Here is a 21507-nt window from a genome sequence, read left to right as displayed (position 1 = left end):
TCAATTTTTCTATGATTATCCATTCTTTGTAGGACCAAATATCTACATTAATCCTTTTGTATATAATACTTCTATAGCCACTAAGTAAGTTGCCAATGTTGATTTTTATTAACATACAATTGGGACAACAGAGGTATATACCAGGTGCTGATTGAACCTGTGTAATTAGTACTTACCCCCCCCCCCATCCCTTTTGCTTCTTTATGTTTGGAGCCCCTGAGAAACTCTCTCCGAGGTCTTCATAAAACATAAAATGGGTTATTTCAAACTATCGGCACCCCACTGTGCTGTGGAATACCACATTTATTCCTTCTATCTGTCTGTGCTTTGGCACCTACCCCACTTACTAGTTTTTAATTTTCAGATTCAATCTCTGTCAAAGCACAGAGACTTAATTGAATTTAGAGAACAGAATATAAATGCTTTAAGATGTACAAAGTGTGAATAAATAATAAAAGTAATAAAACATCAAGTATATAAGAGACCTTAAAATGCCTTCATTTATTTATCATATCCTTCCTAGCAGAGCACCGGCACATTACTGTTTAAAGTTTATAAATCATTAGAGATTTAATTATATTACTTTAGGATATAAAGTCAACTAATATAAGTGTCAAAAATATGTAAATACCAAAACAGAGGGAGAAAAAGATAGGACATAAGAGGTATTATATTCAAACTTTAATCTTTATAGAAGAGAAGCCAATAATATCACCTAAAGTTAATCATAAACAAAATGATATGCAGAACATATAAAGCTTCAGCAACCAATAAAAATTATTTATCAAATAAAACATAGAACTAGGGGCTGGGGATATGGCCTAATGGCAAGAGTGCCTCCCTCGTATACATGAGGCCCTGGGTTCGATTCCCCAGCACCACATATACAGAAAACGGCCAGAAGTGGCGCTGTGGCTTAAGTGGCAGAGTGCTAGCTTTGTGCAAAAAGAAGCCAGGGACAGTGCTCAGGCCCTGAGACCAAGGCCCAGGACTGGCAAAAACAAACAAACACACACAAAAAACATGGAACTATCCTATCATCCAGTGATATAACTCTTATGCATCTATCCACAATACTACAAATCAGAATGTAGTAAATACACCTACAGGTGTACACATCCATGTTCACTGTCACACTACTCATGACAGTCAAGTTATGGAAACAGCCCAGATGCCCTACAATGGATGAGTGGATCAAGAAAATGTGGTACATGTATGTAATAAAGGTTTACTCATCTATTAGAATGAATAACATTATTTTATTTGCAAGGAAATGGATGCATCTAGAAAACTATGTTAAGTGAAGTTAAGCTCAGAGAGACATATGGCACATTTGTAACTCCTCTGAACAACTAGTGAACTGTTTATCAAAATGAATACTGGGCAGTGGAACTATGTTTTGGGGAGAGGTGACAAATGAACGGAGGAAGGAAGCATGAGAAAAGGAAGGTCATTTTATTCAATGTGCATTATGTAAAACTTAACTACATAACTTGAGGGTAAGGATGGAAGGGGAAATAATAGGGGAGAACAACAGAAAGACTGTCTTATAACTTATAACTTGCACTTATAACTTGACTTATGGAATTGCAACTTTTTTGTACAACTACTTGAGACTAAAGAAGTTATGAGTTAATTGAAAAATGTCAGCATCTCATATATCAATAAAAAGTGTGTAATTCAGAAGAAGCTGCTTCAGGTTTTAGCAACAATAACACTCAGGACTTGAAGTGTTGGGAATTTGGTGATATCACATAGTGCTACTAGAGGAAAACATTCTAAAAGCCACAAATATGTATCAAGACACACTTTAAAAGTCATATTGCTTGTCTTAGTAATTTCACTTCTAATAATACAAAGTCAAGAAAAATAACCAGGGGCTTGCACAAACACATACAAAGAAACAGGATGTTTAATCACTAAAACATAACTGAGATAATCAAAATAAACAGATAATATGAACGTATCTAAATAAAGAATAATTTATCTGAAATGATAACAAAGTTCTTAAAATTATGTTTTTGTTTTGTCTTAGTTTGGCTTCTTGAGACAGAGTCTTGCTATGTAGCCATGGAAGGTCTTAAACTCATGATACCTCCTGCCTGTCCACAGAGTGTTGTGGTTAAAAGCCTGGGACACTATGCCTAGTTTAAAATTATTTATTTAAAATGGTTATAAAACAGTATACCTAAGACCTATTTATGAATGAACAGAAAAAAGCAAGGTGAACATTATGTGTACAGCACAGGAATATATGTTCATATGCAAAGGGAGAAAAATTTATACATAGGCATCCCAAGTACAAGTCATATCAAGGGCTGGGGATATGGCCTAGTGGCGAGAGAGCTTGCCTCGTATACATGAGGCCCTGGGTTCAATTCCCCAGCACCACATATACAGAAAACGGCCAGAAGTGGCGCTGTGGCTCAAGTGGCAGAGTGCTAGCCTTGAGCAAAAAGGAAGCCCAAGACTGGCCAAAAAAAAACAACAACAACAACAAAAAAAAAGTCATATCAAAACATATTGTTTCTGGGATCATTATAGGTGGAATCACTTCTTAGGCTACTTCTTTTGCACTTTTCTATATTTTCCAAGCTTTCCATTATATTAAAGTAGGGAAGAGACATATCAAATCCTAAGTAGTTATTTATTCCATACATTAACTACATAAGTAAGAATCCTAATATAAAATTGGTTTTCCTTGTTTGCATAATCCTATGAATCCAAATTGATGCTTTGATTCATAAACCATTTATTGAGTGTGGTTGTATCTCTTATCCAGGACCTGTTTTAACTCATATACAGAACCTAGAAATAATTCATAAATACATAAGTAAACACATCCAAGTGTATGAAATATGGCAGACTCGGGGAAGAACTCGAATAATGAAATTTCTTAGAAAAGCTAACTCATAGTCCAACAAAATAAACAGCAAGCAATGGATACTAGTAAGGGGGTGGATTAAAAGAATGGTGTAGACCAATGAAGAGAGGAAGAAGGGGAGAATGTAGTCATAAAATTCAATACATAGCCTACAAAATAAAGAAAATTGAGGGAAGGAGCGGATTGGGAGAGATGATAATGAAAAGGGATGATGCTGATCAAGATTAAATGTTTTCATAAATTGCTTTGTTGAATGGAAACACCTTTGTACAACTATAATAATTTTTTTAAATCAGAAAATTAAAAAAATAACCATAATTATGTTCTCATGGAACTTATACAGTGGTAGGAAGAGAAATATAAAATTAATGAGAAAAACCCTTCATTGTGATATCTTACTTTATATTCTTTAATTCCCTCCCTTCCTCCCTCCCTCTTTTCCTCCCTCCCTCCCCCTCCCCTCCTTCTGATTCTAGAGATTGAACTCAAGGCCTGGGCATTATCCCCAAGCTTTTGTGCTCAAGGCTACTGCTCTACCACTTGGGCCAGAGATCCACTTCTAGCTTTGGTGTGGTTAATTGGTGATAGAAGTCTTGTAGACTTTCTGGCTCAGGCTGGCTTTGAACCACACTCCTTAGGCCTTATCCCTTTCGGTAGCTAGGACTGCAGTTGTGAGGCACCATTGCCAGCTCCTACTCTATTCTACTCCCACCATTTTCTTCTTTAATGCTAATCACCAGGTAAAAACAGCACATATTTGTTTTATGAATGAATTATGTGTTCAGCTTTCCTTCAGTATTTTCTGAGCATTTGTATTTCTAATCTACTGTATTTCCAATATATGTTTTGACTAACATTTCCATTTATATATATATTGCTCAAGTTTAACAAGTACAGTCTGTTTTTCCACTTACTTATTAATTAACTGTTTTTTTCCAATTTTTATTATCAAACTGATGTACAGAGAGGTTACAGTTTCATACGTTAGGCATTGGATACATTTCTTGTACTGTTTGTTACCTTGTCCCTCATACCCCCTCCCCCCTCCCCCTTACCCTTTCCCCCCTGAGGTGTTCAGTTCACTTACACCAAACAGTTTTGCAAGTATTGCTTTTGTAGTTGTTTGTCTTTTTTTACCCTGTGTCTCTCAATTTTGGTATTCCCTTTCAATTTCCTAGTTCCAATAGCAGTATACACGGTTTCCAATATACTCAGATAAGATTACAGAAATAGTGTAGGTACAACCACAGGAAGGTAATACAAGAACATCATCAATAATAGAAGCTACAGATACACATGGGACGTTGAAAGTAGTTACAACTGTGATATGACAATTGTCTCCATACCATGGAGTTCATTTCACTTAGCATCATCTTATGTGTTCATAAGGGTATAGCTATTGGGCCTTGTGATGCTCTGCTATGACTTGCCTAAACCTGTACTAATTATTCCCAATAAGGGAGACCATAGAGTCCATGTTTCTTTGAGTCTGGTTCACTTCACTTAGTATAATTTTTTCCAAGTCCTTCCATTTCCTTACAAATGGGACAATGTCATTCTTTCTGATAGAGGCATAAAATTCCATTGTGTATATGTACCATATTTTCCTGATCCATTCGTCTACTGAGGGGCATCTGGGTTGGTTCCAGATTCTCGCTATGACAAATTGTGCTGCGATGAACATTGTTGTGCTGGTGACATTACTGTGATTTTGTTTGTGGTCTTTTGGATAGATAACCAAAAGTGGGGCTGCTGGGTCATAGGGGAGTTCTATATTAACTGTTTTAAAACCTCAAATGAGGACTAGGAATGTGGCTTAGAAGTAGAGTACTTTCCTAGCATGCATGAACCCCTGGGTTTGATTCCTCAGTACCACATAAACAGAAAAAGCCAGAAGTGGCGCTGTGGCTCAAGAGGTAGAGTGCTAGCCTTGAGCAAAAGGATGCCAGGGACAGTGCCCAAGCTCTGAGTTCAAGCCCCAGGACTGGCAAAAAATAAATAATAAATAAATAAAACCTCCAATGAAAAGGAGAAGGAAGTAGAGGAGGAAGAGCAGAAGTGAAGGAAAAAGGAAGAACAGGAGAAAGAGAAGAGGAAAGTAGAAAGTAGCTTTCCTTTGCCAATGGAAATAATAAAATCGTACCATATAAATCAACAAAATGAAAGCAAAAGTCAAAATCCATCTGTTGAGTACTGACAGGGCAAGACTGGGATATCCATGGGAATAAAACACTTGCTGTGTAATCTTTATAATCACCGCCAAACCACAGCATTCCATGTAAGCAAAAAGTGAACACTCAAATAAGATTCTGAAATGTTCAGAAAAGAGACACAGTGTGAAATTACAGCCCTTAATTACTTTTGTAGAAGGACAGAAAGTTATATTAATTTAATAAGAAGTTGTTAGATAACCCAGGATCTCATCCCAGTTATTTTTATTGAAGACATATTTAGGAAGTGAACTATAGCCAAAATCCAGCAGGAAAAAAAATCATATTTAAAAAGTTACTAGAGAAAAACGCTAAGTCCAAACTTGGGTTGTGCACTTTTTATTGAGAAAACAGTTTGGCATCAGCATTCGTCACGTGGAGAGAACTATAGCACCTTGGAGAATGGGGCAGCAGCAACCTTTGAACACTGGTGGTGGCAGCCTTACATAAGCAGGACCAGGCCTCTACTATGGTCCTGATCTTTATGTCCCTCAGAGGTTCAACTATTGAAAGCTTGGTTCCCCAAATGGTGCTATTGGGCAATGGTGAAATCCTTAAGAGTTGAGGCCTTTAGGTTGTTGGAGAGTGCCTTTGAAGAGGGTTTTGAGACCTTAGCTCCCTCCTCACCCCATATTTCACCTGGTGGTGAGGTGAGCAATTACGCTTCTGCTGTGATACGCTGCTGCCCACAGTCTCAACAGGGCCAACTGGTCATGTTTGATCAACATCTACAACTGTGAATCAAAAAATACCTTTTCTAAGTTATTGTCTCAAGAATTTCTATGATGACACAAAGCTGACTCACATTCCTCCTAAACTTAGCTCTTGGCCACTTGGCATTACTATACTATATTTTATAGTCTCTGGCTCCTAAATCCTCTCACATCAATATCTTCACTTCATTGGCTATTCAATATTTTATACACCCCATTAGCAAGACGAACAAGCACTATCAACCCCAATCATCTCTCTATCTCTCTGATAGATTCTCCTCTGTTCAGCTTTCCTCTTCTAAGTCATTGGATAGTCAAATGTTTCAGTGAAGAGAACTAAAAGTGAGACAAATGAAAGGACTAAACCTTCTTTTCTAAGCATTGTTCCATCTTTCTGGTTCACACAATTACAGATCATTATTTAAACATCTGACTAAATTGGAGATGTGTGGAAAGTTGTCAATAATCTTTTCTAAAGCACAATTCAGTATTTTAAAAACACAAAATTTTGTTACAAGGAAATATAATATGTCAAAATGGTCAGATTTTGGAGTGCACGCGGTTGTGATTCTGATCCTAAAAATGAATCTATTTTAGAATATACCTTCCACTATGAGCACTCTATGCAAAACAAACATAAACAAAAGAAACAACAAATTTCTAGTGAAGATTCTCACAGTGCCATAAAACTGGGAACATTCTCTAGTCACCGTGGAAGACAATTTGGTAGTTCTGCAAAAAGTTAAACACAGAGTAACCACATGATGTGCCAATGTACTCCTAGGTATATACCCAAAATAACTAAAAGCATTTCTTCTCACAGGAACTTGTACACAAATATTCATAACAACACAAGGTGGGAATAAGCCCAATAACCATCAACTGACAAATGGATAAATAATATGTAGCATATCCATGCAGTAGAAGCTAATTCAGTCATGGTAAACATGAGTGCTAAATAAAAGAAGCTAGAAGTGACACCTATATAATTCTATGTATATGAAATTTCTAGAATGGATGAAATCTAAAGAAGTGAATTAATGGTTGAGTGGGAGTAGTGGTATTGACAAATAGAAATAACTGCTGGTAGATGCTGAATTTCCTTTTTGGTGGTAAAAAGGTTCTCAAATTGATGGTGATAGCTGTGCACCCAGAAAAAGACTGAATTGTTTACTCTAAAATGATAAGTTTTGTGATAGGTGATGTATAACACAATTAAAAAATAAAAAAAAATCAAATGCAATGGAACAATTTCCCCCCAAAGCAAGCTATTTTGATTACACCATAATTTTAAAACTTTCTGACAAAAACTCCAAAGTTACAATTATGAGACAAAAAATAAAATGATTCACAACAAACATAAAATATAGATCACATATGCTCATGCAAAGAGCTCATTTAAAAAACAAATAGAAAATATGTAGACAAGATGGAAAGGGCAATTTATAGAGGACACAGATGAATACTAATGAGAGGAAAATGGTCAGTCTTACCAAGAAAATGCTCACTACACAAAATATCATTTTTAGTCATTGATCTAAGAAAGACTTAAAAAAAATGTTTCCATCTTTCTCTTGCCCTAGTGAAGAGGATTAAATTGGCACACACATTTCTGAAAAACAGTTGGGAATCATGCCAGGAGCAGGGAAGAAGAGATGAGTAGCGCACAATTTGTTTGAAGAAATTCAGGCTGACAGAAAAATAGACACACAAATAAATAAATACAAAATCCTCTTGGATGCCATGAGAGAAAGAAAAGGTTGCAGTGGGGAGCTCGGATAAGGGAACGGTCAGTGCAAGACAAATTCGTATGAATCAAACCGCAAGAAATCCTTATATATAATTGCTATGTTTGGAGCCTGGGACCCAAAAGGAGATAGCAGAGAAGTTCCCAGCAGTTGGTGTAGTTTAGGAGGGGGCCTCATTTGGACTAACTCCCTGTACCACAGAAGTTACAACAGAGCCTAGTCTTTAATCAAGAAGTAACAATGATCAGTGAAGGGATTGAACATTTCCTTTTCTTAAAACAACATGGAGGAGTGTTTCATAAGTCTTTATTTGACTACTGTGTAAAATTTTTATATTGTTTAAAGCTTTTCACGATAGAAATAAAACCTTACTAACTGTAACCCCTCTGTACATCACCTTGACAGTAAGATTAAATTAAAAAACAAAGAAACCAATGGGCACTTAGACATGTTAAATTGTAACCCTTGTACGCTTTTGTGAAATTCAGAAAAGTAAATAAATAAAAGAGCAGCCAACAACAACACAATAGCTGAAAGCTGGAGCTCTTTCAGCAGACCAGATCTTTTTAGAAAAGAATTGCTGATAACTATGTAGAGAACGACTAGAAATCAGCAGAAAAGGAGGTGACGTCGTTTAGCTGTAAACCACTGCTGACATCCTGAGCTATGGCAGTTGCCCCAGACATAGAGAGCAAAGGAGATCAGTGATGCTGCCCAAGAGGAATTCACATCAGTGATGTGGGACAGGTGAGATCCACAGGTGACTACTTGAATGTGAGTAGTGACCAGAGCAGGTGGAGGTGACATACTGCTGTCTTGGTGACTAGTCACTCAAGATAGGAAATCATCCAGATAGAAAGGGACAAGAAGCCACTTGGATAAAAATAATGAGTTTGGTTTTAAACTTGTAAGTATCTAGTAACTCTGAGAACTCAGTGGGAAGTTATACAGAGGTAGGTAGGTAGGTAGGTAGGTAGATCAATCAATGATTGATAGATCACTACAGAAAAGTACATGTTTGTACGTCACTGCATATCATGGAGGTAGTACGTCTTGGTGGACTACCAAAGTGAAATCCTTTGGGTTCTATGCTTAGGTCAAAATAGAAGAACCCCAGTAAATGTCTGCCTGGGCCCCCTTCCCAATCCAGACTATCTTCTTCTTGCTGAGGCTCTGCCTGATTGTATTCCAGAAGATGATACCCAAATGGATGTCTTTTTAGCCAAGAAGCCCTAAAAACCATAATAACTGGGATCAAGTTTTAAGCTACATCCCTGTGTCTAAAACTAATAACCATGATGGTCACATAGAGCTAAGAAAACAAAAAAAATCAATTATTTGGAATGTCCATAGCTCTACACCCATGTAGTAGACCATATATGAAATACTCATAGACTTGAATATAATTTAAATGCTGTGGTGCCATCTCACCTAACCAAAACAAAGGCTTGGTTTCAGTAGCCTATTGGCTTACTATTATTGTTGCTATTATTATTAATCTGTTGTCCTATTGCCATGTGTAGAATGATAGCTTAAGTCTATTGTTAATATTCTAGAATTGTATCAACAGACTATGGGGAAAACCTTAAACCAAATTTTTGGGCCAAGTCAAAGCTTCAATGTGAAGAATGCTAATTCCAGTAAGATTTTTTTTTTTCTGGAACCACATCTAAAGAAGGAAATGTGCAACAGAACACCCCAGAAAAGTATCCAAAAGATTTTCTGAAAACAAACTATGCCAACAAGACTCTGCTTGGGTGCAAAAGCCAGTATGACAGTGTGACTTTCAGTGTGACAATGTGATTTTCATGGAGCATATGTAGGCTGGTGTGGAAGAGCCATCCCAGGAAAAGAGAAGAGATCCAGAGAGGGAGTTCCAAGAAGCTGTTGCTTCTGTACAGTACTTGCAGGAAGATTTGTATCTCAGAGAAAAACCAGTCTCCTGGTAGTTATCAATTAATCAAGAACACAGACATTTGCAAAAAGGGATCAAGACATCCATAACTGTTGAATATTTTAAATTTTTCTATAAAAAAAATCAGCAAATTGGCTATCGCCAGTGGCTCATACCTGTTATCCTAGCTACTCAGAGGGGCTGAGATCTGAGAACCATCAACCAGGGAAAGAAAGTCTGTGAGATTCTTATCTCCAATTAATCAACAAAAAAAATAGAGGTGGAGCTGTGGCTCAAGTGGTAGAGTGCTAGTCTTGAGCACAAAAGCTCAGGGACTGAGTTCAGTGCTCAGGCTCTGAGTTCAAGCCCCAGGACCAGCATTTAAAAAAAAAATAACAAATGGGGCTGGGGATATGGCCTAGTGGCAAGAGAGCTCGCCTCGTATACAGGAGGCCCTGGGTTCTATTCCCCAGCACCACATATACAGAAAACGGCCAGAAGTGGCGCTGTGGCTGAAGTGGCAGAGTGCTAGCCTTGAGCAAAAAGAAGCCAGGGACAGTGCTCAGGCCCTGAGTCCAAGGCCCAGGACTGGCCAAAAAGAATAAATAAATAAATAACAAATAACAAATAATGCCACTAGACTATCTCTGAGGGTGAAAAATTTAGGCAAAGTAAATCCAGTTAATAAATTGGGTTTTAGTGGCACAACGTTAGGCAAAAATAGCTGCTGAGACTTTATCTGGATCAGATGCATTAACTTCATGATTTTGTTGATACATGAACAAAATGAGAGTGTAGTTCAGAAATCTAATACTGGTATTAGAATTAGGAAATTGAAAGGGAATACCAAAATTGAGAGACAAAGGGTAAAATAAGAGAAACAACAATAAAAGCAATACTTGCAAAACTGAAAAAAAAAAGAAATCTATTATTGTTTTTCCTGATTTAGAAAATAAAAATTTCAGACAAAGGATAAAAAGACAAACCAATGCAACAGCAATACTTACAAAACTATATGGTGTAAACCAACTGTACAATTCATGGGGGGAGGGAAATGGGGAGGGCGAGGCGGGGGAAAATGAGGGAAGTGGTAACAAGCTGGATAAGAAATGTATTCACTGCCTTGTGTATGAAACTGTAACCCCTCTGTGCATCACTTTAACAATAAAGAAATGAGAAAAAAAAAGAAAGCAAAATTTTTCAGAAGCATCTCAAGAACTCATGTATAAAGTAATCAGATTAAAAGGAGTTACCAAAGAATCCAGTTTCAGGCCTCCAGTCAAACCAAACACAAGCCAAACAAACCAAAAAGACCTATAACTTGGCATCCATCTTTAAAGAAATTCAGTGTTCGGTTCACCAAGATATTTGCTTGGTAAAAACTACTTATGTTGCTATTTATATTCCTGGTATTATCTGCTCATCTAGAATAGAAAAAAAATATACACAAATATACATACTTTAATAATGGACTTCATGTTGGGCAAAAACACATGCTTAGAATTATGGACTTCTTCAATTAGAAAGGAATACAAATAGCCACAAAGACTGGGACTGCAAATGACCCTAGGGCTCTACCTTGCCAGCTTGATGCATTGCTCACCTTTGATGACTTGACCTTCTTTCTCTAGCAAGTCAGTATGTATTAGGCTTAGCTCTGGCACACCCACAGCAAAGGCGCTGGGCAGGGTCCCTTGGTACATTATGCCAGTGAGCTGGGGACCTGTGCAGAAAGCAGCATTTGAGTGTCAACCCCATGCATCTCAGAGCAATCCACCGTAGGGGGACAAGAAAGGAACTGAAATGTTTTGCAAGTGGTATGTTTTACTCTCAACTCTGACCTCACATGAGTCCACCTTCATCTTCAAACAGAATAAGAAAAAAAAATGTAGAAGACAAAAGAGAGAGAGAGAAGAAGAAGAAGAAGAAGAAGAAGAAGAGTTTGGAGCATTGTCTGAGGTGAGAGGAAAGAAAAGAGGATATGGAAGATTTTCAGATTTTAAAAAAGTCTCAAGGATTCAAAGAACGGCCTAAACCCATGAAGAGCAAAATTTTCTATTTTGTTCTATAATCAATCTGGAAATATTTCCTGATTACTTAGTACATCCTTAGTAATGCACTTCACTCATTACTAAATATACCCAATCTTCCTCTTCACCCCGAAGAAGCATAGAATCTCCTCCGGAAACAACCATCATTCACAAACTACATAAAAATATCCTGAATTGCAAAGTATCCCATGCACAGTTCCGGGCAAGCATTGCAGTATTTAGAGAGAGAGATGAGGAGAGCTGGGCTTCACAGGGCTCCCAGGGAGAGAGGGTAAAAAGCTGAGTGGACATACAGAAGGAGAGAGCTTGTACAGAAAGGAAATATGCCGTGGCTAAGTTTTTCCCTGAACTACCTGGGTGATTGCTAGCAAGAATTTCTGAAATAACAACAGCCTGGACTGAGGGAAGGATGGGCAAAGGCAGAGAGCACAGGAACCATTGGGAGGGAGGATACACTGGATTCAGGAATTGAACAGAGAAAAGAGAAGAGTTAGGTTTCTCTCCCTCATTTAAGACCTGTGAGTACCTTTTCATCTTCTTGTTATTCCATGACAAGAAGTAAAGTTGCACTCTTCTGTTTCCTTAGAGGATGATAGTGCCTTTTTCTATAACTGGGCTACACAATGCAAAGCTTAGAAAAAAATGGGCTCACATCTCAGTTCATAGCTCCCCTCAAGCAAGCAAACTAATGTTCCAGGCCTCAGTTTCTTTATCTGGTAGATTGTTGGCAGAGTGAGCCTTATGTTGAATAAATTTTTTAAGGAGCACTTAAAATGGTGCATGGCACTTAGGAAGAATCCCCAAGTATGTAATACTACTACTTATTAATATTATTATCACTGCATTGTTATTATATCCATTACCTTTCATCTCTAGCTAAAATATACCAACAGAAATAGTCACCTTACACATGACTATGTTGGAGATATTAAGGAAAAAGCCACCTCAGCAGTTCTTCCCAAACTACTGCCAACAGTAATAACCCCAATGTAAGACCTGGGCAATGGAGTGTCACATGGGAAGATTCATGCCCACACCTAGCTTGGTGAATGGCCTCCATCCACTCTTTGCCGTCCTGCTCCTCCTCACAGCGCAGCTCCAGTGGTTTCTGACCTTCGTGTCCAAAAAGGACAGTAAAGTAATACTGGAAAGAAAAACAAACATTAAAAAGTTTAGTTTTATTTTTCAGTGTGAAAGCATAATAACACAGTAATTGCCACCAACATGACAGGTATACAAGACAAAATTCGACATCATTATGTATATCGTATTTGAAAATGTAGAATCACTCCTGTTCCACTTAGCATAGATAAGGCATGTGCAAGACAGCACAGGCTGTATCTTAACATCCCTCAGTAAGAGTCAACCCACAATGCTACTGGTACTGCATATTTTTATACAAGTACAAAAAGAACACTGTACAAACCTGTCTCTGAAGATACACTAAAGTTAACATGAAAAAATAATTGCAGAACTTTTTTGAGGGGGAAGAGTATGTGAAGATTGCAGGGATACAAGTATGCACATTTGTACCAGCCAATTATCCTTTCTGCTCTCTTCTATATCTAGTCTCCATTCTGACAAGCAATGCACCTATTATTACATCCAATTGTTACCGTTACCTTTCCTTCCATCTTAGCACCAATTGCTTCAACCCTTGTTCTCCTAGACAGATTATACTTGACATAGGAAGGAGACCTAATCACCATCCTGGGGGCTAAGAGATGGTCACAATTCCTTTTTGATAGAGTTGTAGTCTAAGTTATTGTTGGATAAAAGGAATTGGGCTAAACTAAAGAAAAACATAACATTTTTTATCAGAGATAAAATAAATTATCAGGGATATAATGACTTTTCTCATATGAAGTGTAGTCATAATTACCCTAAAGTAGAGTCAACCCAAATATCCTTCAGTAGGTGAGTAGATTTTAAAAATGCTTATATATTCGTACAATAGAATACTACTTAAAAGTAAAACAGGAACAAACTTGATAGACCCAGCAACTTGTATCACTCGAAATGATTATGTTGAATAGCGAAAGCAAGCTCAAAGGCTTATATCCTCTATAAGTCCTTGTGAATGATCTTGAAATAGTGTCGGTGAATAGATGCATTGTTTTCAGAGACTATGACAGTCAAAGGTGTTTGGGGAAAACTGAACACTTCTCCATGATCACTGCAGGGCCTGTACGAATCTAAATAAAGATTTAAGCACGTAGAGCCATATGCCAAAAGGTTGTTTGTATTTTATATATTTTAAAAATTACAAATGGTTTTCATGAGGATTACAGAACACACACACACACACACACACACACACACACACACACACACACATCACATAACCAAAGCTCACAGACCCTTAAACTCATTCTGATCCACTAAGTCACCCTGTATTCCAACTAAGATTGACATGAAACAAAGAACTTTACAACAATAAACAGATTCCATGGATTGTAAGTGCAAAACAGAATCTGCTTTAAAAAAAAAACTCATCTTAGAATAAGCTACATGAAGATGTGGAGAATTCCCTTGTATAATATGTAGAAGTACATGAATTTGGTTTTGAGTCTGCTTTGGATTAGACAAAGTGATGCGTGTCTGAGTCAAAGACACATCGCCCTGACAACCTTTGTGAAGCCACAAAATACCCAGTAAATCATGATGATTCAGTGCAATCTCAGAGGTCTTTATGGTACAATTGAACAGATGGAACATCTAGAGATTTACTGTAGCCTACACAGGTTTAAAATGCTTTAAAAACAAGCTGCTAGATCCAGACAAAGTAACTACTTCCAGATAAAATGCTCATCTGCCTCATTATATCCGTAAGCACTTTATAATGTGTATCTTCTCCTGTTTCTGGTTCACTGTGGTCTGATCTAGGACAAAGTGGTAGACAACACAGTGAAAATCTCAAACTGGGGCTGGGAATGTGGCTTAGCGGTGGAGTGCTTGCCTAGCATGCATAAAGCTCTGGGTTCAATTCCTCAGTACCACATAAACAAAACAAAACAAAAAAAATGGCCAGCTCAAGTGATAGACTGCTAGCCTTGAGCAAAAGAAGCTCAGGGACAGAGCCCAGGCCCTGAGTTCAAGCCCCAGGACTGGAGAAAAAAATGTATAAAAATAAAAATAAATAAATAAAAAAATCTCAAACTGTGGTGACCATATATAGACAAGTTAATGTAGAGATATAAGAAAGCAATTATCAGGTGCTAGAAACATTGGTAAAAGCAGAACCACAGCAAAACCCTTGGGGAGTGAGGGGTAACACACTAGGCTTCAAGTAGCTGAGGAGATGCTGTTACACCTAAGGAGTTAATACAGAGGGTTTGGGAAGCTAAAATAAGGACACATGAAAGGCTGCCACTTTGCTATAATTGAGACCCAGAAAACTCTGCCCCAAGTCTATCATATGCTGGGCTGATTTCCAAAGTCAGAAGTGTAATATGAAAAAATATGTTTTTAAATAGTGGAATGGTCACTGTACCTCTAGGAAAAATTGTTGTAACTGCAATATGAAATCCAAAATGTGCAGATAAAAAATATAAAATTTAATGACAGAAAAGCAGTCTGAATAAGAAAAAAACTTTAAGTAATGCATTGAGACATGCAACAAAGTACAAATACACGTGTAGTTTAAATAACAGGATCATATCATTCACATGTTATCATGTGGTTTCCGCTTTCCCCTATTCATATCATAAGTTATATTAATATATTTTTAATATTTAAAACTTTTGGAATTATCTTACTTTTTGCAGTGTTTCAACTTCTAGCAATATTTTGAAATAACATTAAGCTTATAGAAATGCTACATGAACCACAATGTAATTAAAAATTGAGTTACTGCTGGGCAATTAATAGTTGGTGCCTATAACCCTACCTACTCAGGAAGCTGATATCTGAGGATCACTGTTTGAAGCCAGCCCAGGCAGGAAAACTCTGTGGGACTATTATCTCCAAATGACCAGAAAAAAAAAGCTGGAGCTGTGGCTCAAGTGGTAGCTTTAAGGAAAAAAAGCTGAGGGATACTGCCCCAAGCCCTCAATTCAAGTCCCCCCGCCCCCCACCCCACCACCACACACACGTTACCATAAAAATAGCTTAAAATAATCTTAAAATATAAAAAGAATATTATATGTATAGTGGTAGTAACCAAAACTAGGATATATATAGTGGTATATGTATATGTATGTACCATACCATGTATATGTATACATATACCATGTATAGTGGTATATGTAACTAGTATATGTATAGTGGTAGTAACCAAAAACTAGACTATACCAAATACACAATTTATGATGAAGAAAGCCATCTAAGTAGAAGATTCAATGCACCAGAAAGTAAAGCAATCCTAAATGTTTGTATACCTGATAAGTCATCAAATACAATGGACAAAAATTGACCAGAAAAGCACAAAGTGCACCATTATAGTGGACTGTCACAAGTCCAATTCAGACTTCCAGACCAGAACCAACTGTTTGATTAGTGTCACATGTCAAAGGTCAGTAGCAGGGAAAGGCGAGGTGCACAGAGCTGCATTTGAAGAGCAGCATTCCCTTCCAGGCCAAAGGAAAGGAGAGCATCGGCCTTGAGAAACTGGGCATGTTGTGCTTATCTTAGAGATGGTTGAAAAGACAGCTTCACAGGCAGCCTGGGAGAGCCAGGAGCCACACAGAAGGAGGTTAAAGGAGTCCTTTCCAGAGCCAACAGCAAGGAAGAAGAATCACAGGAGATGGAGCAGGAGATGTGATTTCCTGCCAACTGAGGAGTTCCTGAAAGCCCAAAAGAGAATCCCTGAGGAGTAGGCTCTAACTCTGTCATACACAGTAGAAACCCATGTTGTTGGGTCCAACTTGGAAAAGTAGGAACAGCCCAGAAAGTTGGGACAGGAGCCAGGGACAATGCAGCTGCCAAGGCCTGTCTTTCCCTGTGGTTGCAGACACTCACAGAGAAGTATTCACAGTAAAATAGTTTATCTGAGGCTGCAATGTTAATTACCCACTGAGACTGTCTGGGAAGAAAGATGACTGCAGAATTTGTGATATCGGAGTGATTGGGAAATATTGGGCCTGCAGATGGATGGGGTTGATAAGGAGGGAGACATCGAGGTCTCTGCTTGGGCAAGTGTTCAATACAGATGCATTTGACAGAGAAGAATACGAGAAGGACCAGTTGTGAGGACAGAAAGTGGGAGGAAAGACAAATCGTTTTGGGACACAAATGGAATGCTTTATGATAGGACACACATGGGTTGGTACTTGGGAGGAGTAGATTTGAGATCAAGTGAAAAAACTTAGAAGAAACAACAACAGCAAAAAGAAACTCACTGTCATTAGATGGATGTTGAATTTAAAAACATGAACTGGGTCACTTCTGTGCAGGTCAAAGGTCGCAGATGCCATCAAGGCTCTGCTGCTATTTTCAACACCCAAGGGGACCTAGGAAGCCCCGGGTCTGAGATGCAGATTCAGGGGACGCAGGTTCATAGTGATAAAAGCTTTCTGACAAATGACTAAAAATAAATAATTTTTCAGGCACATGCAGAGACAGTGCTAGAGTTGTTTTTCTGTGATTTGGGTGAATTTATTAAATGACTCTGGGAAACTTAAAATTTACCCTCCATCACTTTTCCCATCATTGCTCTGCCTGAGACATGGTTTAACCTTTGGATGTATGCTGCTAATATAATTGCCTTGCTGTCTCTTAATGGTGGCTTCTAATTGGGTTCCCAGACAGCGGCTGCTGGGGAGGTGCCCGTGCCGTGTCCATAGATCAGGGCAGTTCATTGACTGCTCCTCCCACAACCTGGCTGCAGGCACGGAGAGAAGCCAGCAGTTACCGAAATGTCACCCTTAAAGATTGCCCTTTAAGCCACTGACTTGTTACTTTATTGAGTTCCTGTTCTTGCTCTCTCAGACTTAAATTGAGTTTTATGGAATACAGTGCTAAATTCAATGCTTCCCCTTCTCTGTAGGCTTTTCAGCAGGTTACCCCTCCCACCCCCCTCTACCCCCCCAGTTTATGGCATCTAGTTCTCTGCCCAGTTAAGGAGTTTAGGAAGTAACAGCTGTTATGCAGGGGACTTAGCAAGGGACTGTCTGTGGGTTAGGGTGGTGGGTTATCTTCTGGCATTTTGCCCTCGCTTGGGCTATAGTAATTCTGCCATCACTGGGGTAACACAGAGGACCTCTATGAAATGCATTCCCATTTGTGTTGCCCAATCTACAGCTGGTCTTCCTCCTTCCTTGTGTTCTGTCTATTAAGATAGCCCAGATGAGAGCCTCTCATTTAACTAATGGCTAGTGCCCTTTCCTTCTTGTGGGTGACCTGTAGGTAGACCACTGAGTTGGGAAAACAACTCTGTTTTCAACAAAGACTAAAAGCTCAAGATTGGTAGAAACGACAGAAAGATGCAGAGATCCATCCAGTAAAAACTTCTGCCCCACTCTGGGCTAAAATCCTGAAAAAAAGTAGAGTTAAAAATGCTGATGACAGGATGGGTGGCCTGTGCCCGTAATGCCAGCATTCAGGAGGCCGAAGAAGGAGATTGATGATTTTAAGATTTGCCTGGTTTCTATAGTAAGTCTTTTCTCGAAAAAGCAAGAGGGAAGGAGGGAGATATTAGTGACAAAATCCCCTCTGAGACTCTAGAATATATTTTGCACAGAACTCTTGTGCAACTGTATCTTTGTCACAACTATATCTTTGACAACGTGAGTAGGACCCAACAGGGTGATTGTGTCATGAAAATCAATAATATGTTCAAGAAAACTCATTTTTTTTTTTTTAAAGAGCAGGCTGCATGGAGCTATCCGGAGCCTCCCCTCCTTCCTCTGAGGTTTGGCTGTTCCCTAGCATGCTGAGGAAGACTGTGGAGGAAAATGTATTCTCCAACCTTCCAGGCTGTGACAGGCCAGTAACAGCCAGAGGCAAGCAAAATGATCCTGAGAGACAAGGGTCACAGTTACAACTGCCACACGCCTCAACGCATAATGCCAACAGAATGCCCAAGTCAGAGCAAACACAGTGCCAGAGCCAGGCTGCACCACTGAGGAACCTCTCACCCCCCCCCCCCACACACACACATCATAGGCCTATTTTTATGAATACAACACCTTAATGAAGCAGAGAGGAAAGAGTGAATTACTCAAAGATACCTTTTATATTCTGGAGTTGATTCATCCATTAGTAAGCTGTCACGCACAACTTCTTTCTCCTCCACTTATCCAATGGGAGGAGAGCCTTTAGGAGGAAAATCAACTTTAAGAAACAGTTGCAACACCTTCCAGCTCAAGCGATATGGCCAGTTTTTCCTTTAAAAGATAAATCTGAGCTGCCACGTCTGCTTACGGACTGTCACTGGTATTTTCAAATTCTAGGAGCCAACCTTAGAGAGATCCTATTGGCCTTTCATACACTGGCCCCATTCCCCACGTTTCACATTATTTTCACCTCTTGTAATGCACAGCTGGTAGCCACATCACACCATTCCTCTAAAAGTAAGCTCTGTCCTCAGCCTCATGCTGTCACTAAGCAGTCTGTGGAGCCTTCACACTTGGGTGAGTCGTGTGTGTGTGTGTGTGTGCGCGCGCGCGTCTGTCTGTCTGCCTGTCTGTCCTGGGGCTGGAAATCAGAACCTGGATGCTGTCCTTAAGCTTTTTTGCTCAAGACTATTTTTCTACCACTTGAGCCACAGCTCGACTTCCAATTTCTTGTGCTTAATTGAAGATAAGAGTCTGTCACAGATTTTCCTGCTGGGGCTGGCTTCAAACTTAGGTCTCAGTCTTCTGAGACTAAGCTAAGCTTACAGTTGTGAGTCACTGGTACCAGGTTTGAGTGTGAATCCTGATGACTCTAGGTGATAACTCAGGTAATGAGATCAGAATTATGAGTTGAGTCTGAGTCCAGGTTTCCTCCTGAGCAAAAATGAGGACAATGATACACAGTTGTGGGCCGTGTAATGTTTTGGTCAAAAATGAACTACATGTATGATGGTAGTCCCACAAAATTCCTACTGCTTAGCATTTTTTCCAGGACAATTCTGTTTAGTATATGAATACTTACCATTATTTTTCAGCTGCCTACAGTATTCAGTGCACTAATCGGTGATGCAGATTGAAGTCTAGGAATAAGCCGCCATGTTGTCTACATGGCAGGAAGCTTCCCATCTAGGGTTGTGTATGTACACACTGATACTTATACAACAGTGAAATCACCTATGGCTGTACTTTCTACAACATGCCTGGTAGTGTATTTTATGGGTTGAACTAACAGATACCCGGCACTCGACACCCAGTAGGCACTTCAAAAATGTTAATTCTCCTCCCTATTAAAGTGTTACTCTGTCTTGACATATTTCACCTCTTCCTTCATCCCCAGTCCCTACATGTTCATACTACATTTTCTTGTCTTGTATCACTGAAATGTCAGTTCACCTAAGAGAATCCTCCCCTGATGTCTCTTAAAGAAAAAAAAAAAGGCACTCCCTCCTCTGAGGTTTAATAGCTCCATGCACCTTCACTTATAGCATCTTAGAGTTACTCATTTGTGATTTCTCTTCTCTTGTTTTGTTTGATTCTCAATGCAAGCACTGTGCAAGGAATACACAAGGCCCCTAATACAAGTTAGTGAGTAGACAGTTATCAGTAATTTATGAGGTATAATTGACCTAAGAAGCATGATTCAAATATTCATCTATACAGCTACATCCAGGTAGTCATCAGGAGAAAGAGTTTGAACATAAATCTTAAAAAGTTATAGAGAAATTGCTTTATGGAGAAAATGAATGTATCTTTTTATCATAAACCAGGGGAACCTAGAATATTATAATCATCTCACAATCCCTAGTTCAACAACTCCCAACTTACACTTGGGCTCCCTTGCATATCATAGCACTGGTCACAACAATGAAGATATAGAAGCAATCTATGTTTCCACCACCAAATGAATGGATTTTAGAAATGTGTTATACATACACAATGAAATGCTACTCAACCTTAAAAAGGAGGCAGTTCTGCCATGTGGATATGGTAAAATAAACCAGGCACAGGAAGGCAAATACCACATCATCTCAGTGATATGTGGAATTTGACAAACTTGAACTCACAAAATACAGAGTCCAGTGACCGTTTTAGCACTAGAGGAAGGGACCAGCCTTAGTGACCTGTTGCACCAAATGGCAAGTATAATAAATAAAATAGTGCTGCATGTTCCAAAATTGCTGAAAGTGTAGATTTTAATTTTTTTTCACTGCATAAGTGTAAGTATGTGAAACCAGGCACCAGTAGCTCATGCCTGCAATCCTACTCAGGACACTGAGATCTAAGGATCCCAGTTCAAAGCCATCCCAGATAGGAAAGTCTGTGAGAATCTTATCTCCAATTAAACCACCAACAAGAAAAAAAAAAGGCCAAAGTGGAGCTATGATTCAAATGGTAGAGCACTAGGCTTGAGCAAAAAGTTCAGGAACAGTGCCAGGTTCTCCGCTGAAGCTCAAGGACTGGCACAAAACAATAACAACAAAAAGTATATAAGGTGACTGATGGATTTATTAATTAGCCTGACTTAATAATTCTACATTGAAAATATATTATATCACACTCTACCATATAAATACATATAATCATTATTTATAAATTAAAGGTAAATCGTTTTTAAAAGTCTTACATGTTGCCTACAGGAACCTCTTTTTTTTAAAAAAAGATATAAATAATGGACAGATCTAGGACATAAAAGGTTCCAGATCTTAACGGCAAGTTCTGTTGTAGCTTCAATGTGAATGTTCATTTTCATTTTTCTGGCTTTGTCATAATGTGTTTGCTGCTGTTTATGCTATGTGTCACTGCAGAGAGAACAAATGTAACCCAATATGAGAACACAGCCCACTAAAACTCTCATCCTTCAGCCTCTGCAAGTTAGAACAAAAATTTCATACCTAGTAGAGCAGATTGTGGAGGATGGTGCTACCTGTTTGCTGTATTTCTATGCAGCTTGAG

General features: G+C 38.7%; 1 protein-coding gene across 3 annotated transcripts in view; it reads right to left on the bottom strand.

Annotated features, from left to right (window-relative positions):
- Positions 1-21507, bottom strand: part of Rasgrf2 (Ras protein specific guanine nucleotide releasing factor 2) — a 201947-nt gene that overhangs the window by 127497 nt on the left and 52943 nt on the right. For all 3 annotated transcript variants that reach the window (XM_048331557.1, XM_048331558.1, XM_048331559.1), the window contains exon 2: positions 12538-12644. In XM_048331557.1, coding sequence (XP_048187514.1) covers positions 12538-12644 — 107 coding nt within the window. The remainder of the gene's footprint in view (positions 1-12537; positions 12645-21507) is intronic.

The sequence above is a fragment of the Perognathus longimembris genome, chromosome 22 (assembly GCF_023159225.1).
Source record: "Perognathus longimembris pacificus isolate PPM17 chromosome 22, ASM2315922v1, whole genome shotgun sequence".
Classification (NCBI taxonomy): Eukaryota; Metazoa; Chordata; class Mammalia; order Rodentia; family Heteromyidae; genus Perognathus; species Perognathus longimembris.
This window is presented reverse-complemented; position numbering and strand designations above follow the sequence as displayed.